The 25,748-nt window shown below is 45.0% G+C and overlaps 1 protein-coding gene across 7 annotated transcripts; it reads right to left on the bottom strand.

Annotated features, from left to right (window-relative positions):
• Nucleotides 1-1,328: 1,328 nt before the first annotated feature.
• Nucleotides 1,329-25,516, bottom strand: LOC311261784 (far upstream element-binding protein 3-like). Of its 7 annotated transcripts, none has more exons than XM_084360748.1 (19): nt 25,349-25,516; nt 19,182-19,290; nt 17,131-17,164; nt 16,763-16,812; nt 16,079-16,150; nt 15,801-15,858; nt 15,536-15,698; nt 15,314-15,412; nt 15,081-15,182; nt 14,836-14,953; nt 14,581-14,681; nt 14,340-14,478; nt 10,386-10,546; nt 9,961-10,031; nt 9,519-9,604; nt 9,192-9,260; nt 5,513-5,584; nt 4,422-4,519; nt 1,329-4,232 (listed from the first exon to the last, which is right to left on the bottom strand). In XM_084360748.1, exons 1-19 carry the CDS (start codon nt 25,439-25,441, stop codon nt 4,224-4,226), a joined length of 1,704 nt encoding a protein of 567 aa, XP_084216874.1. In that variant the 5' UTR covers nt 25,442-25,516; the 3' UTR covers nt 1,329-4,223. The 7 variants fall into 7 exon arrangements, with proteins under 7 accessions (XP_084216874.1, XP_084216876.1, XP_084216875.1 ...); XM_084360750.1 differs by having other exon boundaries at nt 14,836-14,938; nt 16,763-16,809; XM_084360749.1 differs by having other exon boundaries at nt 14,836-14,938; nt 25,349-25,515.
• Nucleotides 25,517-25,748: the final 232 nt, after the last annotated feature.

The raw sequence follows: 25,748 nt of genomic DNA, 5'->3' as shown, positions 1-25,748 counted from the left end.
TCAGGACACACACACACACACGCACACACACACACACACACACACAAACACACACACACGCACACACACAGAAGGTGACCAAGTTACATTAATACCATAAAAGATTTTGTTACTGACTCACATGCTAACATGCTAACATGAGTCAGGCTCTGAGAGGTCGTTTCCGACCCGACCCCGACAGACGGTCTGTTTCTGGAGCCTGACGCTTGAAGTGAGTTTCACTCTGTCACATTTCATCAGTTTCACATTTTAAAGAACCAACTGCTTAATTTTATCCACACGCCTCCACACGTCACAGACGTCCACGTTAAGATTTTAGATAAACATTGTTTTTAAACGTCCTCCGTCTTTAGCTCGCTAACACAAGCTACATGAAGCCAACAGGAAGCTCTGTGTTACGTTAAAGCGTCATGTAAATAACAAAGTCCCAGAACTCAACGGGACATTTAGCCCCGACACGGACTTCTTATTTTACATTGTATTTATTTTTTCATGATCTATTTTCATGGACACAACCCGATGGTGTCCATGTTCGGGTTTTAGAGGCTCATTACAGTGAAGTGATGTCGTTTCTGAACCAGACTCCTTCATCCAATACTGAATCAGTATTTCCACATTACTGATGACTATTGATCAGAAATCCAAACAGTTGTGACGACTCCCTGAGAGGAACCGTCCAGGGTCGTTACGTTACGTAGCATCCCATAACAATCACACAGTCTCTTAAAGGTACCTTAACCACTATTTAGCAACATACAGCAAACCCCATGTATCACGGTGCGACCATGTTGTTGGAACATTACACTGGTCTCAGTGTCATCAGACGACCTCTGTTGTGAATTGACGCTCTACAAATAAATCAGTTGTTTGACTGAAGGTTCCTGTGGAGCTGAGAGAGAAACTACTGTGAAGAACCATGACAAGGTTCCTCTGGTCTGAAGACACCGACTGTATTCATGTGTGTCCAAGTCTCAACATTCATCTCTACAACATTGTGACGATTCTGTCATCCTGTCAGGACATTAATGACTTTTCAAAATATCCTGTTGTATAAAAAGTTTCATGATGCAGCCGGAAAATATCAGTTTTCAGAACTTTTCAAACATTTTGCCGTCGTGTCGTCTCATCGTTATATCGTCACATCGTGTCATCGTCACATCGTGTCATCGTCACATCATGTCATCGTCACATTGTGTCATCGTCACATCATGTCATCGTGTCATCGTCACGTCGTCACGTCGTGTCATCGTCACATCTTTATTCAGCTCACATTTTATTCTCTGTATTTTCTTGATCAGTTTGGTGAAACGGAGATAAAAACACATCAGTCAGAAAGAATGAGCCTGTTTATTAGCCCTCATGTTAATCATCATCATCATCCATCTTCCTCTTCCTCGGCCACCGACAGTCTCGTGGCTCGGGTTCATACACAACTCTATCTGTCAATAGAATCTAATAGAAAAATCTGCAGGTTACAGTTTGGACATGTGTCCATTAGAAAAACAACAGAAACCATGAAACCAAAAAGCTCCCCGTCACCCTTCAGGATGAGGGGTCGGGACTAGGAAGATCTAAACCGGAGTGGACGGGCGACGTGGTGTCCAGTCCTGCTTCTGGGACCTTGTGAGGCTTGGTGTGACCCCATCCACCAGTTGGTTACTGGTGTAGACCCAGTACAACACCGAGCCTGGAACTGGACACCAGGCCGTCGTCCACTCCAGAGTTTTTAATCATTTTCAGGAGGAAGCCTCCTCACTACAGCTCTCCTCGCCTCGGAGCCGCCACGCTGACGAGCTGCGGGACCGTTCAACACGGCCGAGACGATAACGCTGGTCCGATTACAGACGTGTTGAAGAATCCCGCCAGCTTTCTAACGTGGCGACGTCCAGACAGACAGAGACAGAAAGACGAGGAGAAGATAGAGACAGTTAGCCTAGCAGTCTTGAGAATATAACACATACTCAGCTTCTCTTTGCAAATCGGTTAGACACAACATGTGAATTAAACAATCTCATTTTAACAGGATAACAAAGTACATTTTAACTGGAGAGCACCCGCCAGAGAGTGGAAATTTACACAAACCATATTATCTTATCGACAAACTGAATATTCATAACTGGATGAACAGATTTAAATAGACCCCTGTACAGGAGAACTCATTATTATCGTCATCATTATTATTATTATGTCATCATCATCACACAGACAAGAAGCAGAACCACTGATTCAATATTCAACTCAACAACAGCCAGATCTCCCTCAACAAGACAAACCTCTCTGTGGTCCGACACACACACCGCGTTCAGCTAACACACACCAGACACACGACACACAGTGCTGACAAACACACGGCTACAGCTCAACCAAGCTACACAAACGTCTCATTTATGGCTAACTAAAGGCTAACTCGCAAGTCTGAAACAAGCTAACTGCTAGATCCAAAGTCCTGTTGGGGGGAAATACTTTCACATTGGTAGATGTAGAAAATAGCCTCGTAAACAAACGTGTGTATTGGAGAAGCAAAATCCAGACACAACGCACAGCTAACACACACACACACACACACACAGCTCAGCTAACACCAACCAGCCCGCTAACTCACACACACACACAAACTAGCTAACGTAATGCACAGTTTAACTTACAAACGTACACCCTACAATACACTCTCACACACACACATCTTGCTAATGTATAACGTTAAGCTAACATCTTCATACCAAACATTAAGCTAACCTGCTTTGTACTTTGATTATTCAGCCTCAATTATTTATTTTTAACCATTTCACATCAACCGTTCGTAGCTTCGTTTTAATTAGCAGAGTGGATCATATTTGTGTTTAATTTAGACGTTAATGCCAGTGAAGGTTTCTTTGGAGCCATTTTGTCACTGGTTTGTGAAGTTTTCTTCAAAATGGGAGTTAACTGTAAAGAAAATCACAAAATCTGACGTGGAAGTTACGACGAGGAGGCTAACGTGAATGTGTTGTGTGTTATGACTGCACGTTTAGCCAACAGCTACTCATTCAGCAGACAGAAAACAGGTCTGATAACAAAAAATGTTCAGTAAAAGCTAACTTTCAAAGCTCAACCACGTAGCTAACGCACACCCACACACACAGCTAACAGAAACCACCACATTCATCCAGCTAACACACAGTTGAGGTAACACACGTCTTTTTGCTAACAAACATCATTCGGCTAAGAGGCTAATTTAGCTGACGCGCTTGTTTAGCCGGTACATCGCTAATAGAATCGATAACTTCATTGTTCAGCTCCTAAACACGTCTTCTACAAATAAATCGGCAAAGTAGAAATGCAGAACTAAGTTACAACAACAATAATAAAGTTTCACTGTGTAAGAAAATAGCAATTTCCCCGTTATTTGTACTGAAAGTTGAGGTGGGGGAACGTGGTGTCGGCTGGAGGTTACATCCTGTGGAGGACACAAAGTGTTTGACCACAGAGAGATCTGGCTTTAGACAACTCAATATAAATCGTCATTTATTCATCATTACATCATAAAAACTAAAGAATCACTAGAGATACAGGTGTAAGAACTATCATCAAACCAAAAGAAAACAATAAACGCGTCATTGCACCTCCAAGATGGCGACTGAACAGGTAAAATTAGATCGAGAACAAACAAACAGACCCAGCGAGCACAAATTTAGTACAAAAAACAGTTTTTGTCTCCGACGGTAAAACATTAAATTTCCATCTGACGCTATTAAAATATTTCTATGCCAAAATAAAAAAAAAATAACTGAGAGTCAACACACACAATCTGACGCATGCTTTAAAACATTATCATAAACAAAATAATAATAATAATAATAATATCTGATTTTCTTACTCAAGACTGCTAAGCCTTATACCGTTTTCTTATTGGAAAATAAAACTAGACAAAATATAGATTATACTGGATTTTTTTTGTTCAAAGCCACACTGATACATCTTTAAGTTCAAGTTTGATAAAAAACAAAACAAAAAGAAAAACCAGGTCTTCACTGAGAGAGACCCGAGGCTAGTCCAAAAAAATTTGCCCGACAAAATATCAACTTTGTAAGGTTAAAAAACAGAAAGAAAAGAGTTCGTGATTTCAGTTAATCCTTAGTTTTTCTCTACAAAAGGAAGGAGGAAGCGGCAGAGCGTTGCTAGGAAACCCCGATTCGGTTGCCGTCGACGACCATCCGAGGCCTTCACCGGTGAGGGAGGAGCCTCTAGTGATCCTGAAGAGACAGGAAATGACATCATTGCTCAAACGTGTTAATTAAAGTCCTATCTGATGGCTCCTGGACGCCTGGAGTCCTGACCCGCCCTCCTCTGCCTCCGATTGGCTCGTAGAGTCGGGCGGGTCTGGAGGAGCAGAACATCCAGCTTCAGGAACTACAGAGCAGAACCTGCTGCAGGTGTGTTACCTGTATCTGGGCGGGGTTCCACAGGTAGGGCTGCTGTCTGTAGTATTCTGCTATCGCTGCAGAGTAGTCCGGCACCGAACTCTGCTGAGACGACTGACCTGCAGACACACAGACAGGAACCCACTTCACTTAACCTCCATCACAACACGGACATTTGGACCTGATGCTTCATGTGTTCAGTGTGTTTGTGTCTTTCAGCTGGTTCTGAGGATCATCTGAACGCTGCACCAGGTTCAGCTGCTGCTCAGGTCTCTGATGAGGAAACATCAGAACCACCAGACCATTATTTATTTGATTTAGTGACGTCGACTTCCTGAAATCATTTTCACGTTAATGTGACATTTTTCTGACTTTACAACAACAAAATGACTCAAACCATCAGTGATGTCGAGGACAATCAGAAGATGATCACAAGACGTTAACTTCTGTTAACTTCTGAGTACAAATACTTAGTTACTGTCCTTCAGTACATGTCTCAGGTATCTGTCCTGTACCTGAGTATCTCTGAGACTTTCCCTCTCTACATCTGAACACAAACATCTGAACTTTCTCCTCCTCACAGCTTCAAACAGCCTCGTTACTTTAGTTTGATGCATCTGAGGTGAATTACGGATTATTGTTATTTGGCGTCATCGCACGCCGCCTTCCCAACATCACGAGACTGATGTCGACCTATCAGAGCACATCACGCACGGCAGACGCAGCGAGACGAAACAAAGACGTGAGAAGACGTGAACAGACAGAGAGGGAGGCTGGAATGGGGAGAAAAGGCGTGTTAGTGTCTCGTATCTGCAGAGAGTTTCTTATTTTCTCTCTTTGTTGCTGCTCGGGACGCTTTACCAACCCAACATGTGGCCCCCTCACTCAGGTCTTCCACCTTCATGCTGTCTGAAGTGCGGCTGTAGAAACGTTTTGCTGTCTGCCAGGAGGCTACGATGAAAACTACAACTCCAATAATGCATTTCGCTGCTCCAGCCTGTATTGTAGCGAATCACGACGCCCTGATCCAAAAACAGGCTCACTCTGGTCTCACTGGTTCATCTGTGTGTTATTAACATTCATGCTGATGCAGTGACAGATGGGAGTCGTACTTTGTTTCTTGTAGTAGTCCTCCCAGGCCTTACTGTAGTCTGTCATCAAGCTCTGAGGCTGGTTCTGCTGACCTACAAATACACACAAACAGACACAAGTCTGAACTCAGTCAGAACAGTTACTGCAGATCGGATCAGGACCTGGGAGGACCACAAGCTCAGACACAGTGGACTCCTGGAGAGGAGGCTGCAGGAGGTGCTGAACCTTTATTGGCTCGGAGCAGAAGATATTTAGTGTCGGTGAAGCCAATGAGATTAAAGGAAGACGAGTGTCCTCGGGACAACAACAGCAGCAACGAGAGGAGGAAGAGTCTCAGAGGAAGAGTCTCAGAGAGGAAGAGTCTCAGAGAGGAAGAGTCTCAGAGAGGAAGAGTCTCAGAGGAAGAGTCTCAGAGAGGAAGAGTCTCAGAGAGGAAGAGTCTCAGAGAGGAAGAGTCTCAGAGGAAGAGTCTCAGAGAGGAAGAGTCTCAGAGAGGAAGAGTCTCAGAGGAAGAGTCTCAGAGAGGAAGAGTCTCAGAGAAGAAGAGTCTCAGAGAGGAAGAGTCTCAGAGGAAGAGTCTCAGAGAGGAAGAGTCTCAGAGGAAGAGTCTCAGAGAGGAAGAGTCTCAGAGGAAGAGTCTCAGAGAGGAAGAGTCTCAGAGGAAGAGTCTCAGAGAGGAAGAGTCTCAGAGAGGAAGAGTCTCAGAGGAAGAGTCTCAGAGAGGAAGAGTCTCAGAGGAAGAGTCTCAGAGAGGAAGAGTCTCAGAGAAAGAGTCTCAGAGAAGAAGAGTCTCAGAGGAAGAGTCTCAGAGAAGAAGAGTCTCAGAGGAAGAGTCTCAGAAGAAGAGTCTCAGAGGAAGTCGCAGAGGAAGAGTCTCAGAGAAGAGGAAGTCTCAGAAAAGAAGAGTCTCAGAAGAAGAGTCTCAGAGAGGAAGAGTCTCAGAGAAGAAGAGTCTCAGAGAGGAAGAGTCTCAGAGGAAGAGTCTCAGAGGAAGAGTCTCAGAGGAAGAGTCTCAGAGAAGAAGAGTCTCAGAGAAGAAGAGTCTCAGAGGAAGAGTCTCAGAGGAAGAGTCTCAGAGAGGAAGAGTCTCAGAGGAAGAGTCTCAGAGAGGAAGAGTCTCAGAGGAAGAGTCTCAGAGAAGAAGAGTCTCAGAGAAGAAGAGTCTCAGAGAGGAAGAGTCTCAGAGGAAGAGTCTCAGAGAGGAAGAGTCTCAGAGGAAGAGTCTCAGAGGAAGAGTCTCAGAGGAAGAGTCTCAGAGAAGAGGAAGTCTCAGAGAAGAGGAGTCTCGGAGAGGAAGAGTCTCAGAGGAAGAGTCTCAGAAGAAGAGTCTCAGAGGAAGTCTCAGAGGAAGAGTCTCAGAGGAAGAGTCTCAGAGAAGAAGAGTCTCAGAGGAAGAGTCTCAGAGAAGAAGAGTCTCAGAGGAAGAGTCTCAGAGAAGAGGAAGTCTCAGAGAAGAAGAGTCTCAGAGAGGAAGAGTCTCAGAGAAGAAGAGTCTCAGAGGAAGAGTCTCAGAGAAGAGGAAGTCTCAGAGAAGAAGAGTCTCAGAGGAAGAGTCTCAGAGAAGAGGAAGTCTCAGAGAAGAAGAGTCTCAGAGAGGAAGAGTCTCAGAAGGAGAGTCTCAGAAGGAGAGTCTCAGAGAGGAAGAGTCTCAGAAGGAGAGTCTCAGAAGGAGAGTCTCAGAGAAAGAGTCTCAGAGAAGAAGAGTCTCAGAGGAAGAGTCTCAGAGAAGAAGAGTCTCAGAGAAGAAGAGTCTCAGAGGAAGAGTCTCAGAGAAGAAGAGTCTCAGAGAAGAAGAGTCTCAGAGGAAGAGTCTCAGAGAAGAAGAGTCTCAGAAGAAGAGTCTCAGAGAAGAAGAGTCTCAGAGAAGAAGAGTCTCAGAGAAGAAGAGTCTCAGAGGAAGAGTCTCAGAGAAGAGGAAGTCTCAGAGAAGAAGAGTCTCAGAGAGGAAGAGTCTCAGAAGGAGAGTCTCAGAAGGAGAGTCTCAGAGAGGAAGAGTCTCAGAAGGAGAGTCTCAGAAGGAGAGTCTCAGAGAAAGAGTCTCAGAGAAGAAGAGTCTCAGAGGAAGAGTCTCAGAGAAGAAGAGTCTCAGAGGAAGAGTCTCAGAGAAGAAGAGTCTCAGAGGAAGAGTCTCAGAGAAGAAGAGTCTCAGAAGAAGAGTCTCAGAGGAAGAGTCTCAGAGAAGAAGAGTCTCAGAGGAAGAGTCTCAGAGAAGAAGAGTCTCAGAGGAAGAGTCTCAGAGAAGAAGAGTCTCAGAGAAGAAGAGTCTCAGAGGAAGAGTCTCAGAGAAGAAGAGTCTCAGAGGAAGAGTCTCAGAGAAGAAGAGTCTCAGAGGAAGAGTCTCAGAGAAGAAGAGTCTCAGAAGAAGAGTCTCAGAGGAAGAGTCTCAGAGAAGAAGAGTCTCAGAGAAGAAGAGTCTCAGAGGAAGAGTCTCAGAGAAGAAGAGTCTCAGAGAAGAAGAGTCTCAGAGGAAGAGTCTCAGAGAAGAGGAAGTCTCAGAGAAGAAGAGTCTCAGAGAGGAAGAGTCTCAGAAGGAGAGTCTCAGAAGGAGAGTCTCAGAGAGGAAGAGTCTCAGAAGGAGAGTCTCAGAAGGAGAGTCTCAGAGAAAGAGTCTCAGAGAAGAAGAGTCTCAGAGGAAGAGTCTCAGAGAAGAAGAGTCTCAGAGAAGAAGAGTCTCAGAGGAAGAGTCTCAGAGAAGAAGAGTCTCAGAGAAGAAGAGTCTCAGAGGAAGAGTCTCAGAGAAGAAGAGTCTCAGAAGAAGAGTCTCAGAGGAAGAGTCTCAGAGAAGAAGAGTCTCAGAGAAGAAGAGTCTCAGAGGAAGAGTCTCAGAGAAGAGGAAGTCTCAGAGAAGAAGAGTCTCAGAGAGGAAGAGTCTCAGAAGGAGAGTCTCAGAAGGAGAGTCTCAGAGAGGAAGAGTCTCAGAAGGAGAGTCTCAGAAGGAGAGTCTCAGAGAAAGAGTCTCAGAGAAGAAGAGTCTCAGAGAGGAAGAGTCTCAGAGAAGAAGAGTCTCAGAGAGGAAGAGTCTCAGAGAAGAAGAGTCTCAGAGAAGAAGAGTCTCAGAAGAAGAGTCTCAGAGGAAGAGTCTCAGAGAAGAAGAGTCTCAGAGAAGAAGAGTCTCAGAGGAAGAGTCTCAGAGAAGAGGAAGTCTCAGAGAAGAAGAGTCTCAGAGAGGAAGAGTCTCAGAAGGAGAGTCTCAGAAGGAGAGTCTCAGAGAGGAAGAGTCTCAGAAGGAGAGTCTCAGAAGGAGAGTCTCAGAGAAAGAGTCTCAGAGAAGGAGAGTCTCAGAGAGGAAGAGTCTCAGAGAAGAAGAGTCTCAGAGAAGAAGAGTCTCAGAGGAAGAGTCTCAGAGAAGAAGAGTCTCAGAGGAAGAGTCTCAGAGAAGAAGAGTCTCAGAGGAAGAGTCTCAGAGAAGAAGAGTCTCAGAAGAAGAGTCTCAGAGGAAGAGTCTCAGAGAAGAAGAGTCTCAGAGAAGAAGAGTCTCAGAGGAAGAGTCTCAGAGAAGAAGAGTCTCAGAGAAGAAGAGTCTCAGAGGAAGTCTCATAGAGGTTTTTGTTCAGAACTGCGAGTTAATGAAGCAAGTCACGATGATCAGACAGGAAGCAGACAGACGGGACACACACTGTCTCACTGCTCTCACATCAACACTACCTTCATCACTCCCTGCCTGTGTGTGTGTGTGTGTGTGTGTGTGTGTGGACTTGCCTAGCTTCTTATAGTACTGCTCCCATGCTTTAGAGTAGTCCATCTGTCCTGTCTGAGCCATACTGTGACCTACACACACATACACACAAACACACGCACACAAAGAGAGTCTCAACTGCTGCACTCAAACTCAAGTGTGTGTGTGTGTCTGTGTGTAGGTAACACCTGAGCACTTACTACACTGACGCGTTGACACACACTGTATTTTACATTTTTTTACTGCAAATTTCTTTTTTATGATTCTCGACTTCCACAGCACCTGTTTTGACTTCTATCAACTCTGTGTGTGTGTGTGTGCGTGTGTGTGCGTGCGCGTGTGTGTGTTACCAGGGTCTTGTTGTCCAGGGTTCTGCCAGCTGGTCTGGTAGGTGTTTCCCCAAACTCCAGTCAGGAAGGTCTGACCGCTGCCACAGCTGCACACACACACACAAACAAATCAATAAAACACTCTGCAGTGTACACACACACACACACACACACACACACACACACACACACACACACACACACACACACACACACACACACACACACACACACACACACACACACACACACACACACACACACTCTCACTCTCACTCACTCTCACTCACTAACACAGAGTGAGGCAACATGTACACAACATCTACCAACACAACAACATTTATTACACTTCATATCTCCTCATTATTTACTCCTGCTGCTCAGTGATGTGGCTGCAAACTACAAACTGTGTGTGTACGTGTGTGTACGTGTGTGTGTGTGTTTGTGTGTACGTGTGTCTTACTTCTGGTGTGTAGCCGGGCCCTGGGTGAAGGGACTGAAGCCAAAACCTCCATTACTCATAATACCTGAGCCCTGAGGAGGAGAGGACAAAGCCACAGATATTCAGTTTCAGTCGTCTTGTTTCGTCACATTTAACACATCCCACCTTAAATCTGCTGCCATGTGTCATACCACCTTAACATATTAACTTCCTACAGCAGTCTGTATATTTACTGTAAACCAGTGAAACTTAGTTTTAGGAGGTTTGGAAGTAAATTGTTTCCTGGGTGTGTTTTTGTCCGTCAATCAGTCACTTAAATTGCCTGATCTTTGAGTGGAGTTTGGTGTAAACTAGCACAGATGTTTGTGTTGTGAGGTGTGTTTTTAATGCCGACACATGAAATAATTCCTCTGAACTTGATGCTAAGCTGCAGGCTGCTCGTGTACCCCGATCTTGTCGTCTATGAGCTGGCGGGCCAGGTCCATCTGCTGGGCGGTGCCTCTGATGGTGAAGACCCGGGTGTTGGGGTCGGTGGAGGGGGGAGGGTTCCTCTGCAGCTCCACATGAGCTCCAGACTGCTGGTTAATACTCTTAATGGTCTCTCCACCTACAAACACACACACAGCATTTGAACAGACTATTGATGATCACACTGATCCATCTGCAGTGTTGTGATCCACAGTAACAAGCTTTAAGATGAGACATCTATTGACTCTGCTGCTCCACCTCTCAGAGCTGGACGACCAAGGTGACAGCACCTCCTCCTCATTATTTATGTCTGCAGACGAACATGATTAGTGATTGTTGTGAGGCAGAAGTCTCGTCCACTTCGTGCTTCACAGTAAATTCATAAGAATCCAACATGTCCCCCGAGACGTCCGTTATACTTATAATACTATACTTGTTTTGTTTTAATCTCTCTCAGATGATTTCTGCCTCCATCAGACATCAGTAACGTTCGCCTCATGTCCGCCCACAGTTCAAAGCACGAGAGCAACGTCGTGACGTAACTTTACTGTCCAGCTGAGGACGAACAATCAACGATCAACACGAGCTGCAGGCTCTGGATTCTGCTCCGTCTCTGCATCGATGCAGAATCATCCACATCACGATGCATCTCATCTCATCTCATCTCATCTCCACAGCTACCTCTAGCTGATATTTATTTTGTTTTACATCTTTGATTACGGCCAGAGAAACATTTAATGAGCCGGAGGAAACCCCAGACAGTCAGTATGGATCAGAACTTACTGTTCAGCTGTAATACAATATAGTTATCAGTTGACTCCATGTTAAAACCACCATCGTCATCGTTCATCCATCATCCGGTTGTTGAAGATTTTCCACCTTCTGAGCCGAGGGAACCACCACAGCCCAGTCTGATGCAGAGCGACTCTCACCAGTGAAATACTTTAAGATGCGAGTGTAAAGAGATTGACTGGTTCTGTGACTGGTTCTGTGACTGGTTCTGCCGTACAGAAAGAACAAAACATCTGGAGTCTGATTCAATCCTGTTCAACCAATTACACACCATCAGCTATATTCAATCAATCAACGGCTGCAGGTCGGTCAGCGAACTGTTATTGATCACTTATCTGAACTTAGAGTCAAGTTTGACCGACGACAGAAAACAAGATACTAAATCTTTTAATACTAAGATGTTTGAAGCAGTAAGTCTGCTCCTCCTCCTCCTCCTCCTCCTGCTGCTCCACCTGCTCCTCCACCTCCTCCTCCACCTGCTCCACCTCCTCCTCCCTGAGGTCATTAACTCTTTGTTATCCAAATGAAGAGGCCGTTAATAGACCCTCTGTGAGGTTAAAGAAGGTGAGCGAGAGTATCTGAATGTTTTCATACTATAAATTGAGATTATATTCATTCATATATATATGTATATATGTGTGTATATATATATATATATATATATATATATATATATATACACACACACTGTATATAAATGAATATGTTCAGACTTATTTTTATTCAAATCCAATAAAATGAGACCAGGTTTTGTAGTTAACACATGAAGTCAGACTCGTTATAATTTCTGACACGTGATCGTCTCAATAATCAGCTGACGAGTCAAATATTCATCATTAAATTGTGTTTTTTTAACTAAAAGGTTAAATCAAGAAATTCAAAATAATTTGGTTTAATGACATTTGTGAACATCAGGCTTTAGTGGAGTGTGTGTGTGTGTGTCACTGGCACATTCATCAGTATTGTCCAATAGAAAGTCTGAACAATAGAGCAACACACACACACACACACACACACAAACAGACCATATGGTGTCTAAACATTCAGCACTTGACATTTCTTTTTTTCTGCTGCTTTTATTTTGGAAGCGGCTGCTCCACCCTCTTGACCTCCACACACACACACACACACACACACACACACACACACACACACACACACACACACACAGAGGCTGGTGAATGGCTGATGTCTTGAAGAGGTTTTTCGGAGTGAAGGGCTCTGATGGAGCTCTCATCCTGAATCTTTGTTTGTCGTGTTCTTGGTTCTATGGGTTCTCAGCGGTTCTGTTCTCTTTGACCAGTTTCATTATTTCACTGAGTGTGAGAGTGAAACAATATTTGGGCTGACCAGCTGAAATGATGAAGTTTTGAATCAGGACTTTCAGTTTTTGGATCAAGTGGAGAGAATGAGGTGAGCGACAGTCGGCAGGTTTTACTTGTTTCCTTTAATGCGCCAGAAATTTTAATCCACGTTGTATTTTTTCTGTTTCTGTGTCGAACATTATGAGATGAGACTGAATATTGTAGCTACAGAGGAAATGAGACAGGACAGGTTTGAACCCGTCACTGAAGCTGTTTCTTCACAGACGTTAGTTTCCACTATTTCATTAGAATGAACCGACGTAATGTGAATCAACTCCCTCGTCGAGCCGAGCGTCCAACAACATGTTGACAGCATCGACCAAACCGCCTCGATACCATCGAGTATCGAACAACGTCTCGTCATTGGAACCAAATTTCAGTACCTCAGCATCAGTGAGCCAATAAACATGCTACATGCTTGTTGTGCCGAGATCTAACAGAGCTGCTGATTGGCTGTCTGGAGGCATGCAGGATAAACACAAGGTAACACCAACATCCATGAACAGCGCCAGGCTCTGAGGTCAGGACTGCCAACATGGTGAAAGAAGCGTCTGTAAAATGGTGGATAAACATTTTTGGGCTTCACAACCCCCGAGACACGACCCGTTTACTTTGATCCATTTGGTCCAGTAACATTTAGAAAGTCTAGAAGAGCCGCACCATTAAATGATTTGCTCTCTATTCAAGTTAGCCAGGCGCTAAACAGGAAGTTAGCCGGACACTAAACAGGAAGTTAGCCGAGCGCTAAACAGGAAGTTAGCCGGACACTAAACAGGAAGTTAGCCGAGCGCTAAACAGGAAGTTAGCCGGGCACTAAACAGGAAGTTAGCTGGGCACTAAACAGGAAGTTAGCCGGGCGCTAAACAGGAAGTTAGCCGGGCACTAAACAGGAAGTTAGCCGTCTCGGTCGTGGAAGTCTCCAGTGCTCACGCTCTGTGGATCACACAACACGGAGGATCTGAGTATCTTCTTGAGGAGATGGAGCTTCACCTGCTTCATGCTCCACTGAGCAGCTTTCATAGGAATGAACGGAGCTCCGCCTCAAACGCTGTGTCCAGGTGTAATGTGACCTCATTGGTTACTCCCAGTGGATCACCACGCTCAGCCCGTGTATGTTTTATATAATCTTTTGTTAACGTGGATTTCGATATCGTTCAGGAACCGGTTCTGAATTTATTTTACAATATTCATTCGTGCTCCCACGATGCCTCACTGCGTCAGGAGAAAGTCAAACTACCTCTTTCGTCTTGTTTTGATTGACAGACCCTTCGTGGCAATGACATCATGCTATGTTGACCAGCTCCAGTACATCAAGTCAGAAAAACCAGTTCTAGCCAGATTAGCCACTGTTAGCAATACCAGCTGATAACAACACACACAGTGACAAACACTGAAGCAACATGTCCAGACAGAAGTCAGACAACTGAGTTACTGACACACAAAAGAGACGGAGGAGCTAATAAACACGATGTTGAGCTGAGCAGCGTCGTCACACACGAGTGTTTCTGTGTCCATCGTCACACTGATTAACTCTAATACTGAAACATGTCTGGTTTAACAGGTAACCCTCCCGTTAAACAGGTAACCCTCCCGTTAAACAGGTAACCCTCCTGTTAAACAGGTAACCCTCCCGTTAAACAGGTAACCCTCCTGTTTAACAGGTAACCCTCCTGTTTCAGTCGTCAGTGTGAGCGGCTGCTGTCACAGTCGGCAGCCTCACATCACATATTCACTTCAGTCTATGAAACACTGAATCAAACTGATCTCCTCTCCTACCTTTGCCGATGACCAGGCCACACTTGTCAGCAGGGATGGTGTAGGTCACTTCCTGTAGCGGTCCAGGAGAGCCCATAGTCCAATCACCACGACCTCTGACCCTCCCACCCCGCAGGGCGGAGCCAAAACCATCACGCTCCTTCAAAATCAAAACACACAAGAAATAAAGTCCCGTAAACATCAGAGCTCAGCATGTGTGCGTGTGTGTCTGTGTGTGTGTCTGAGTGTGTGTGTGTGTTACCTGTGCGGTCTGGATGAGCTCATTGATGAGGTGGACAGCATGCTGACAGCGGTCTGGCTGACCCATCACCATGGCAACACGCTCTGGACTGATGCCATCATCTGGAGAGGGGTCAGAGGTCAGATGACAGTCGGTTCAGCAGCCTTTAAACTGGATCATACTGGTTTAAACTGGATCATACTGGTTTAAACTGGATCATACTGGTTTAAACTGGATCATACTGGTTTAAACTGGATCATACTGGTTCAAACAGACCTGCTTTAAACTGGATTCGGACTCCTGCATCATTCTGGATCTTCTTGATCATTTCTCCGTTCCTGCCGATGACGATGCCGACAGCAAACCGGGGAACAGGAACCTGCAGAGGGACAGACTAGACATGAATGTTCCTTTTTAATAGTGATCCAAAGGGAAGCTCAAACATGCTAGCAGCTAACAAATGCTAACAATCTGTGTGTGTGTGTGTGTGTGTGTGTGTGTGTGTGTGTGTGTGTTCGTACATCCAGGTTGGTTCCTCCCAGTCGGGCGCTGAAGTCGTTGCGTCCTGACCTGAAGTCTCCATCCTTCTCCCGGATCACCTCCAACACCAACTCCCTCGCTGCCTGAAGGAGGAGAGGAGACGAGAAGAGGAGGTCAACAGGAAGTACTACGCTTTACGAAAGAATGTGTGTGTGTGTACTTGTCTGCAGGAACCAATCAGAACTTAGTCTTAAGAATGTGTGTGTGTGTGTACCTGCACTTTGTAGGGGTCTCCAGAGATGCGGAGAGGTTTGTCGGCTCCTGTCGGCATCGGACCGTCCTGGATCATCATCATCTTCACCCCTGCTCTCTCCTGACACACAACAACAAACATCAGACGGGTCAGCAGGTACACAGGTGCAGCAGGTACACAGGTGCAGCAGGTACACAGGTGCAGCAGGTGTAGCTCTCCCAACACCACCTGTCATCACTCTACCTGCAGCTGTTTGATGGTATCTCCACCTCGGCCAATCACCAGCCCCACCTTACTGGCTGGGATCAGCATCTCCTGCACAGAGGCTCCACCATCCCCGTCGCCGTGGAAACCCGGACCGTTTCTACAGCGATCTACGATCTGGACCAGGAGACGCTTCGCCTGCCTGTAAACGCACACACACACACACACACACACACGGAGGAGGTGAGCTACAGGTGGAGGTGAGGTCATCAGATGAGGTGAAGCTAGATGTTTAGAAACTCACTCGATGCTCTCTGGAGTTCCAGTCAGAGAACATGGCCGCTCCATCAGACCTCCGCTGTCTGTACGTACACACACACACACACACACACACACAGGTGAGTTACACATGTTCAGTATTTCCACTGTTGACCTGCAGTCAGTGTGCACACACACACACACACACACGCTGGTTGTTCTGGTGTCTGAAGCTTCAGAACTGATCGGTGTTGGTTCTTAAACAGAAGAGAAACAGGACAAACGTGGTAAAACTAAGACTTTGGAGGATGTAAACAGTCTCACCTGCAGCAATCTGGATCTTGCAGCCGGACTCCAACTGGATCCTGGTGATCTGTTCACCTCCTCTTCCAATAACTGCAGGAGGAGACGAGAGAAATCAATCTTTCTTTGTCATCTTGCCGGAAAACAGAAGCTCAGAGTCATTTTACTGCCCCGGAGTCGGGCTGGAATCTAGGTCAGGTGTAAAGCTTTTGGGTCAAGTCTAAAGTCCAAGGATCAGGTTGAGAATTCAGTTCTGGTTAGATGAATGGATTGTGGTGGTTGTTAAAGGTTGTAGATCAGGTGAAACAGGTCCGGTGAGTCTGAAAGAATCTAGGCTTGTTGGAAAAGTTCCACCTCGAGTGAACAGATAATTGTAGGTCATCTGAAAAGGTATGAAGTCAGGTGAAAAGGCTCTGGATCAATGTTTAATCTTGAGCTGCAGTTCAGACTGAAGGTCCAGGTAAACTGTGGAAGATCAGGATAAAGGTGAACTGTTCTATAAGAGGTGAAAGGTTCTGGATCAGGTTCTGGATTAAATACAACAGTCGGAAATGACAGAAAAGAAATGAAAATGACATAAAATTAAGATAAACTGAGAATCAGACTTCTGATCAGCTGCTCTTAACGACCAAGATCTGATTGGACGATGGAGCCTTCAGACAACTGACCAGCAGGAAGCACTGAGAGGTCGGAGGTCATACTCACTGAAGCCAACCATCCTGTCGGGGACCTTGTAATCCTCTGTGATTACCCTGCTGCAACACACACACACGAACACACATTAACATCCTGATCACACAGAAAACCCACAACCACTGTGTGTGTGTGTGTGTGTGTGTGTGTGTGTGTGTGTGTGTGTGTGTGTGTGTGTGTGTGTGTGTCAATAAGTGATTATGATTATGACTGTAGGAGGACAGATCTATAAACACTTATCTACTGTTTCACACCAACACACTGATGTGTATTTGCAAACAAGACTATGATGCTGAACACACCTCATTATCTGCTGAGTGTGTGTGTGTGTGTGTGTGTGTGTGTGTGAGAGAGAGATCAATATGAACTGCTGCTCGTACCTTTGATGTCCCATGGCTGCTAGCTGGTTGCCTACTGACAGAGAGAACAGAGATTAGCTGCAGTATAAATGATCTGATGGAGCTGCAGACACACTGACAGACTCACTAACACACACTTCACATTAAACTATTGGCCGGATCTACTAAAGGTTTGCGTGTATTAAAACGTGTGCAAACTGCTTACACACGCAAAAAATTGTACAAACTGATTTACTAACAGTGCGCAAAAAGGGTCGCGTCTGTCAAAGGTGCAAAACAGCGCGTCTGCATCCAGTTAGTACGTTTGCAGCAATGAATATGCAACATGAGGCGTTTACACGCAATTGTGCGTGTTGTGGGTGGAGAAAATGTAAATATATTAATTTAGCACACGCAAAGTGATTTATCAAACCTGAAAGCATGTTTGCTCATAGAAACTGCTTCTATATTTAACACGTCTCAAAGGGAGGTGCAGACGGTTTGTTTGCGTAATTGTGCACACATGGCTGCAGTTATTGTTGCAAGAAGGAGACGCCGAAACAATGGAAGGCTGTTTTATTTGCAGACCTTTTATTATACGCCAATTTTTCTTTTGTTCTTCTTCTGATGTCTTGGTATCTCCTTTTCACTTCATCCACTGTTTGCCTGTTTTTTTCGCAACATTTTCTCACTAAGTGCCACGAGGGGAGAAATCCGCTGTGTCCATTTAAAAAACGGCCATTTTTACAAAAACTGATGGTGTCGGCTCTCCAACGCTTTAGGACTGAGAAGCATCACCAGAGCCGACAGGAGGCAGTTCACACTGTGAGGATGGAGGCGGGAGGTCAGTGCGACTTCAAACACAGTCCCAGTCTGAACAGACAACAACAGGACACCAAACCAACGATGTGTTAATGCGTCACTCAACACTTCCTGACTTCCTGTCTGCATCTCTCAACTCCGTCAGTCTTTAAAACATCTCCCATACAGCAACATGCTTTAATTGAAAAATGGGTCATTTCCTTCCACACTTGGACCGGGATGTTCTAGCTCTGGTCCAGTTGTAGGAAAACTGTTCAGGGTTCTAGGTGAGGTAGCGGATACAACAGATTAGGGCTGCAGCTATCGTATATTTTTAGAATCGAGTATTCTACCGATTATCCCATCGATTAATCGAGTAATCTAATAAAAAATAATTTTGCATTATTAAACAACAATACCAAATAATGCATAACGAAAATGACAGGCCTGTTAAATAGACCAAGCAATTGGCTTTTATTCCTGAAAAAACATTCAGGTATTTATTCCAATTCTTCCTAACGCCGGGAGTAAAGGTGTGTGTTTGCTTGTGTGTGCACGCGTGTGTGAGGGCCGAGCGTGTGTGTGTGTGTGTGTGTGTGTGTGTGTGTGTGTGTGTGTGTGTGTGTGTGTGTGGAAAGGAGTTGTTTGGTGTAGGCTATTACTCTCTTGCAATTTAACACAAATTAATTTCCACATCTTAACATGATATCTAGTCATAGTGACATCAGGCTACAGCCTCTACAAACACCATACGCTCTGACTAGCGATGGTAGGCTACGTTGAATTAGCTAACATCAATGTTTACGTTAGCTTGTGTCGGCGACGCTTGGTACGCCAGTTCTACTTTGCAGTAGACACGTTGCACTTTGTTATCTTCTTTTGTAAGTGTGAAATGATCCCAAACTTTGGACCTTCTCTTTTCTTGGCTCTCCCCCATCGCGCCCACTCAATTCTGAACGTAGTGGTGTGTGTCCGCAACAGTCTGTGTGGAAAAATGATCCCTGAGCTCAGCAGGCCACATAACGCAAGTGACAGGAATTAAACGAAGCCTCGAGGCAGAGAATTTGCTTCAATCATTTTTTGTAATCGAATTATTCGAGCTACGCGAGTAATCGTTTCAGCTCTACAACAGATAGAAAGATTTAGATCAGGATGAAGGTTCTAGCTCAGGTTCTTGGTTGGGTAAAAGATTCTAGGTTGAATTGCTCAAGCAAAAAGGTTAGGTAGAGCGTGTTCAAGGTTATGTTAAAGGTTCTTGGTTGGGTAAAAAGTTCCACCTGGTTCCTCCTTACCTCCATCCTCTCCGGGTCGTTTCTGGCCAGGGTAGTACAGCGAGGGCTCGACACTTCCTGAGGAGCTGTTGAGGTGGGACATGGCTTCTCCGCCCATCTTTCCCACCATCTGACGGACAGAAAGAAACAGCTGTAACATCTGGATACAACAACATACAAACTCCTGGTTGGATAAGATGCACAGTGCTAACAAGTAACTGTCTATTAGCAACTGAGCGAACAGGAAGTGGTGGGAGAAAGTTTGGGATTTTACAAGTCAAAAGTACGTAAAGTACTGGAGCTGAAGTCAAGACCAACAAGTCTACGATCGTGCACCGAGCCAAGTCTAACAAGTCCAGAGCCAGAATCTAGCAGGAACACAAAGTGAGTTTAAATGGACTGTTGACCGTCTCTCAGTGAACACGGTGGTTCTGTTCAAACTGTCCGGACTGTGTTGGACTGTGTTGGTGATGTTCCAGCAGAGCTCATCATGAATCAGCTGCAGCTGCTGTCAGACTCTCTAAACGGTTACTTTCTACATGAAAACATATTAAAACTTAATAAAGTGACATATTAACAGCACTACAGCGGGAAATAAAACAGCTTTGCGCCTGTTTTACAACTACCGCTGCCGGTCGCCGCGAAATGCATTCTGGGAAACCTGCATACTGCGGTGTGAGCGGCGTCGGTCTGCTGAAATAGTATACTGAATCCCACATTCAGTGCAGTATACAGTGTATCTAACGCAGTATGTAGTAGGCAGTACGGTAGTGTGCAGTTTCGAAAACAGCCACTGAGTTCCTGCAGAGTGCAGTTGGTGAACACACTGCACACGCTCGGTCTGTCAGATGTGAGACATGCGGTGACCATGGAGATGGCGTCTATTCAGACAAGCGCACGCACCACAAAAACGTTCACGCCTCCAGGTGACTTCCTGCGGCACGCAGCCTGATGAATCCAACCCCAGAACACAACACCAACACGTGAAGTGTGCTCGTCAACAGCCATGACGTCATTCAGGTGTAGGCATGGGCCGGTTACCGGTTTCAAGGTATACCACGGTATGAAAAAGTCAAGGTTTCAAAACCACTAAAATTTTCTGTCATACCGTTCCTGCGGTATGTAGAGGTAGAGGTCCCTCACGCCGCGTGCAGCTGCAGCGTAAAGTGCCCTCCCCCCCGAGCACCTGCGGCTGCTGTGAGTGACAAACAGGCAGCTCTGCAGGCAGCATGATGGCTGAAGGAGGCGAGCCCCCCGAACTTTTCCCGCGTCTAAAAGGACCAAGTCGGCTGTATGGGAATACTTCGGCTACCGTAAAAAGCCAGACGGCCACGGCTCGGAGGAAGAAGGTCGTCCGTGCAAAACGTGCTTGCGGACAGTGGCAGCCCGAGGAGGCAATACATCGAATATGATAGCGCATCAACGGGAGCACCACCCGTCGCTGTATGCTAAATTCAAGGTAAAGTTAATGTTGTCTAGAAATGAACGAGCGTATTAGCGTCTGACAGTAGTGAAATAAGCTTGTTACTGAGGCAGATATGCTAACTAGCATGCTAAGATAGATCCATCTTAGCATGCTAGTTACCATATCTGCCTCAGTAAAAAAAAAAAGTTATCCATAACTTTCATCAGTCTTTATTGCTAAGATGGATGACACCAGCTAGTTTGTCTAACTTGAGGTGAAGAAGAGAAGCACGTGTAATGTTTTTTCCTTTTTTTGTTTTAAAATACAGACATTCAAAATACACATTTTAGAGCTGTAATCATACCGTGAAACCGTGATATTTTTGCCTAAGGTTATCATACCGTCAGAATCTCATACCGGCCCATGCCTATTCAGATTCAAAATATACAACAGAGTCATAATTTACCCATGTTCATATTCTGAGTGTTTTTATGTCGCGTCTCTTTTCCGACGCTAAACTACGAAGAAAATACTTTTTAGGCTGCAATACTCAGAAAGTCCACTGGGACAAAACTGGAAGCCCGTCTGAGCAGCGTCGAGTCCAGTTTCATACACACACAGAAACAAATATCAGCTGACATGAAGCCACTCACACACACACTGCATTTCTTTGAGGCAAAAGTCCAACAACAGTTGACATTGCTAATGAACACCTGCAGGAGTTAGTGTGGGATGGCACAGGTGTTGCACATGGTGAAGCTTTATACATATTTTATATATATTTACTTACTTTGTGTTACAGATCGACAGAACTGCACGTTGTAATTTGAACAACATTCTTCCAGCGTGTAATATTTGTATTTTAACTTAATTTATTCTACACTATATATTTTTGTACGTCCTCTTGAATTGGTCAGATGTAATGTTTGTGTCTGTTGTGGTCTGATGACATCATCCTGCACAGCTGAGTTACAGCTTTAATTCATTATTCCTCTTCTGCGTCTCGTTGAACAGGAAACGAGGTCTGAATAATCTGTTAATCACAGTTCTTGTTGTCTTCACGTAGGCGGGCAGATATTAGATATGAACAAATATCTGGATATTTGCCATCATCTGCGATATTTTTTGCAATATCAAACAGCTGTTACAGGCTTTTATTTTGAAAAGGAAATGCAGCAGTGCCGTCATGGCAGCGACGGCAACACGTTCCTTCAGGTCAACTGTCCTGATGAAGCGACGCATGCAGCACTTCAACATTCAGACAGGCAACTTTTCTTTTTCTAAAAAAACACAACGCCAGCTCGTCAATATTTCAGGTTTCAAGCCAAAGAAAACAAGTAAACAGCTGTTATCTCAACAGGAAGCACCTCAGAGTGACCATGACATCGTCTATCGTGATTCTTCTGTGGGACATCGGGACAGAACATGTGAGTCCGTCTCATGTCCTGCAGCCTCCACATGTCCATACACAACTGAAGAGCTGCACGTCAACCAACACAGGACGACCTGAGTCACTGCTTCACCTGTTCACACCTGTTCACTCCTGTTCACACCTGTTCACACATGTTCACACATGTTCACACCTGTTCACTCCTGTTCACACATGTTCACACATGTTCACTCCTGTTCACTCCTGTTCACACATGTTCACACATGTTCTCACATGTTCACACATGTTCACACATGTTCACACTTGTTCACACATGTTCACTCTTGTTCACACCTGTTCACACCTGTTCACACATGTTCTCACCTGTTCACACCTGTTCACTCCTGTTCTGTTGAAAGTCTGACACATATCAGTTGACTGATATTATTGGCTGATGTTGGCCTATCAAAGATCTTTATCTGTATATGTTGTTTGATAAGCACTGAAATGAAAAGTGTACGTTTACCGTTACTGTGCACGGTGTTTATTTTGAAAGAGTTGAATATCCTGTCTGTTGCACGTCTCTGTCCCGAGTGTCTGATGATAAGGATCACTGCATTAATGCGATTATATCACCTGATAAATCAATATCGGGATATTTTATTTCCTAATATCGGTATCTGACCAAAAACGGGTCGGGTTCTGGTCCTGTTCATGACTGGCCTTAAAATAATAGAGTGGATTATAGAGTTGATATTATGTAGCATTTTAAGCTAACGCTCCGTCTCTGTAACGTTGGTGTTTGAACATGTTCTACGTAACGTTAGCCGACAACGTTAGCCGATAATAACGTGAGCTAATATCGAGTCTCTTTGAGCCGATCTGGATGTGTGAGACAGCCAATCAGCAGCACTGATAGATCTTGGCACAACAAGCAAGCTGCATGCTGATTGGCTCACTGAGGCTGACGAGGTTAACTCCTCAGGAATTCAGGGATAAATTACAACATTTTTCGATGCGAGAGTATCGAGGCAATTCAGTTGGCGCCATAAAAGTGATGAAGTACGAGACCTAGCTCTAATTACTGATTAACCCGACAACTTTTTTCACAATTAATTAATTGTTTAGCCTATAAAATGTCTAAAATTCGGCTGCACGATTCTAAAAACCATTCAGACATTTCTTGAACTGAAGTTAACTTAAAGAGAAATAATCAATCATTCCAGATTGATTGGGAGGAGTTGGAGTGAATTTTATCACACAACCGGAACGGGCCCCGAGTTGTTTGATAAATTGATCAAGACTGATTGTGATTGGCTGGAGGAGTTCATCAATCCTTCAATCAGACATCTGCTGTAGATCAGTCAGGAAGAAGAAGAACCGTGTTTTCCTTTTGAACACGACGTGTTTGAGTTCATTTCTCTAACTTGATGATTTTTTGAGCAGAAACAAAAAAGTTGCAAAAAACGCTCATCACAATTTCCCAGAACTAAAATCTTCACGTTCAGTTTGATTGATTGGATGATCAATAATCTGTCTACGATTTCTGTCAGGTCACAAACTTTGATCGTCCGTCTGCAGTTCGAGCTGATCACTGATCAGATTTAACAGAATGGCTGCTGTCCAAAGATCTTTCATACACTGTAGTTAGTTTTTAATTAGAGCCCGATATTATCTGCTGATATTGACAGATACGTCAGTATCGGCCTAAATGTTGTTTAATATGTTTTATATGAATATGTCTTTATTTTGATTTTTTTACAGGACATGATGCAGGAAAAGTTCTCGGGTGATTTTAAATGATTAAATATCCAGTGAGTTCAGTGTTTGAGTGCACTGAGGTCATTTTAAACCATAAAGGTTATGTTTCCTCCATCAACGCTGTGATAACCACATCGGAGGGATCGCTGTGTGGATCAGCCGATATCGATATCAGACTTTTATACTCTCTGATATCAGTATCAGCCACAAACATCGGTTGTTTGAATATAATTGAAGTATTTTACATGTTGCAGCTGCAGGAAGAAGTTCAGTGAGTTAACACAACGTACAAGACTAATAAATTCACACAGTGTCAGAAGTGAACTTTGGACAGAGCTAGGCTAGCTGTTTCCCCCTGCTTCCAGTCTTTGTGCTAAGCTAGGCTAACCACGTCCAGCGCCATCTGAACCTGTCACCCTCAGAAAGAACAAGACGAACACAATATTCTCCTCTGAGAAAAGTTCTGGTTTCTGATAAACCTTCAAACTCATCGACGTGTGACTCACTCTGGACTTCCTGAATGAGTTTCATGTTGTTGAACAGGGCCGACGTGGGTCTGAACGCCCACCAACACAAACTCCTACATAAAGCTGCAATATGTTAGAATCAGCATATCACTGGTTACTGCTAACTGCAGCTGCTGTTAGCCAGCTAGCTAAGTTAGCTGTGCAGCTAGCACGTTCACTCTGATGTTTAAAGTGAAACTCTGACGTGTTGCACCTGTAACTCAAACAGTCACATGAAACAGACGTGACATGACGAGTGAGTGTGTGTGTGTGTGTGTGTGTGTGTGTGTGTAGTTTAAATAAATAAGACTCAGTGAGAGTGAAACAGCTGCAGGAACCAAACTTCAGACTGACTCCAGTTTATGAGACAGTGTGAACACAGTGAGACAGGCTGCAGCTCACACACACACACACACACACACACACACACACACACACACACACACACAGGTCTGTCTGTGTGTGTGTGACTACCTGTCTGTCTCTCTATAGGCAGCAGACACACCTCCACGGGCTGTATATGGCTCTGAGGCTGTTGCATAACGCAGCCTAGTTTCTAACCAACTTACAGTAAACAGCAGCCTATAAGGGAGGAGGGGGGGGGGGGGTCCTGCTCTGATATGAAGAGGCTTTAACTGACTGTGAACAGCCCGCTCTCCCCCCTGCTCTCCCCCCTGCTCTCCCCCTGTCCCCCCGGCCTGTCCTCCACACTGTGGGGCTCACTAAGGCAAAGTAAAAGGACCGAGTGTCCTCGTCCTGTCTGTCTCCGCGCCGTGTTTCTGTCTCGCAGCCCAACAGGTTGTCTGCCTCAGTGACACGTGTGGCCAAACTTCTGTCCCGCTCCCCCCCGGTCCCCCTGCGCTCCCCTCCGGGTGACAGCTCCACAAACTCCCCATAAACTAACTCCCGGACCGTGTCAGCTCGGACAAAGTGTCCAAAACCGGCCATAAGTCCAACTCCGAACTGCTTTCCGAGCTAGTTAGCATGCTAGTGTGAGTGTGTGTGTGAGTGTGTGTTGACGGAGCGCATAAGTTAGGAGCAGCGGCAGCACAACACGGCTCAATTCGAATAAAAGTGCTTTGGCTCGATCTAAACGACCCGGTTCGGCCCGGAACGGATGTGTGCTGAACCCCGGTGGAGTTGTTACCTGCCGGGCCCTCTGTAACACATCGGCTAGGCCGTCTGACTTCAGCCCCGGCTGGTTCATCGAGGCCTGTCCCTGCACCAGCTCCGCCATCATAGCGCCACTAGCTAGCCGTTAGCTGTTAGCTGTTAGCCGGATTAGCTCGGGCTGCTAACTGAGCTGAGTCAGAGAGTGCGTAGAGGCGAGAGGTCTCACTCCGAAGGCATTTGTAGAAACAAAAAGGAAGTAGATCTCTGAAAATACGAGTCCTTCCCCAAAGAAACAGAAAGGTGAAAAATATGAGTTAGATTTATTACACACACATTTAAAGTGAGTCTAACACCTGCAGGCAAACACGTGACGTCCTCCCAGGTATAGTTGTTTTGTTTTTTTCAGATAAACTTTATTGAACAATCGTTTCTGA

Source organism: Pagrus pagrus (assembly GCF_965226575.1).
Source record: "Pagrus pagrus genome assembly, chromosome: 8".
Classification (NCBI taxonomy): Eukaryota; Metazoa; Chordata; class Actinopteri; order Spariformes; family Sparidae; genus Pagrus; species Pagrus pagrus.
This window is presented reverse-complemented; position numbering and strand designations above follow the sequence as displayed.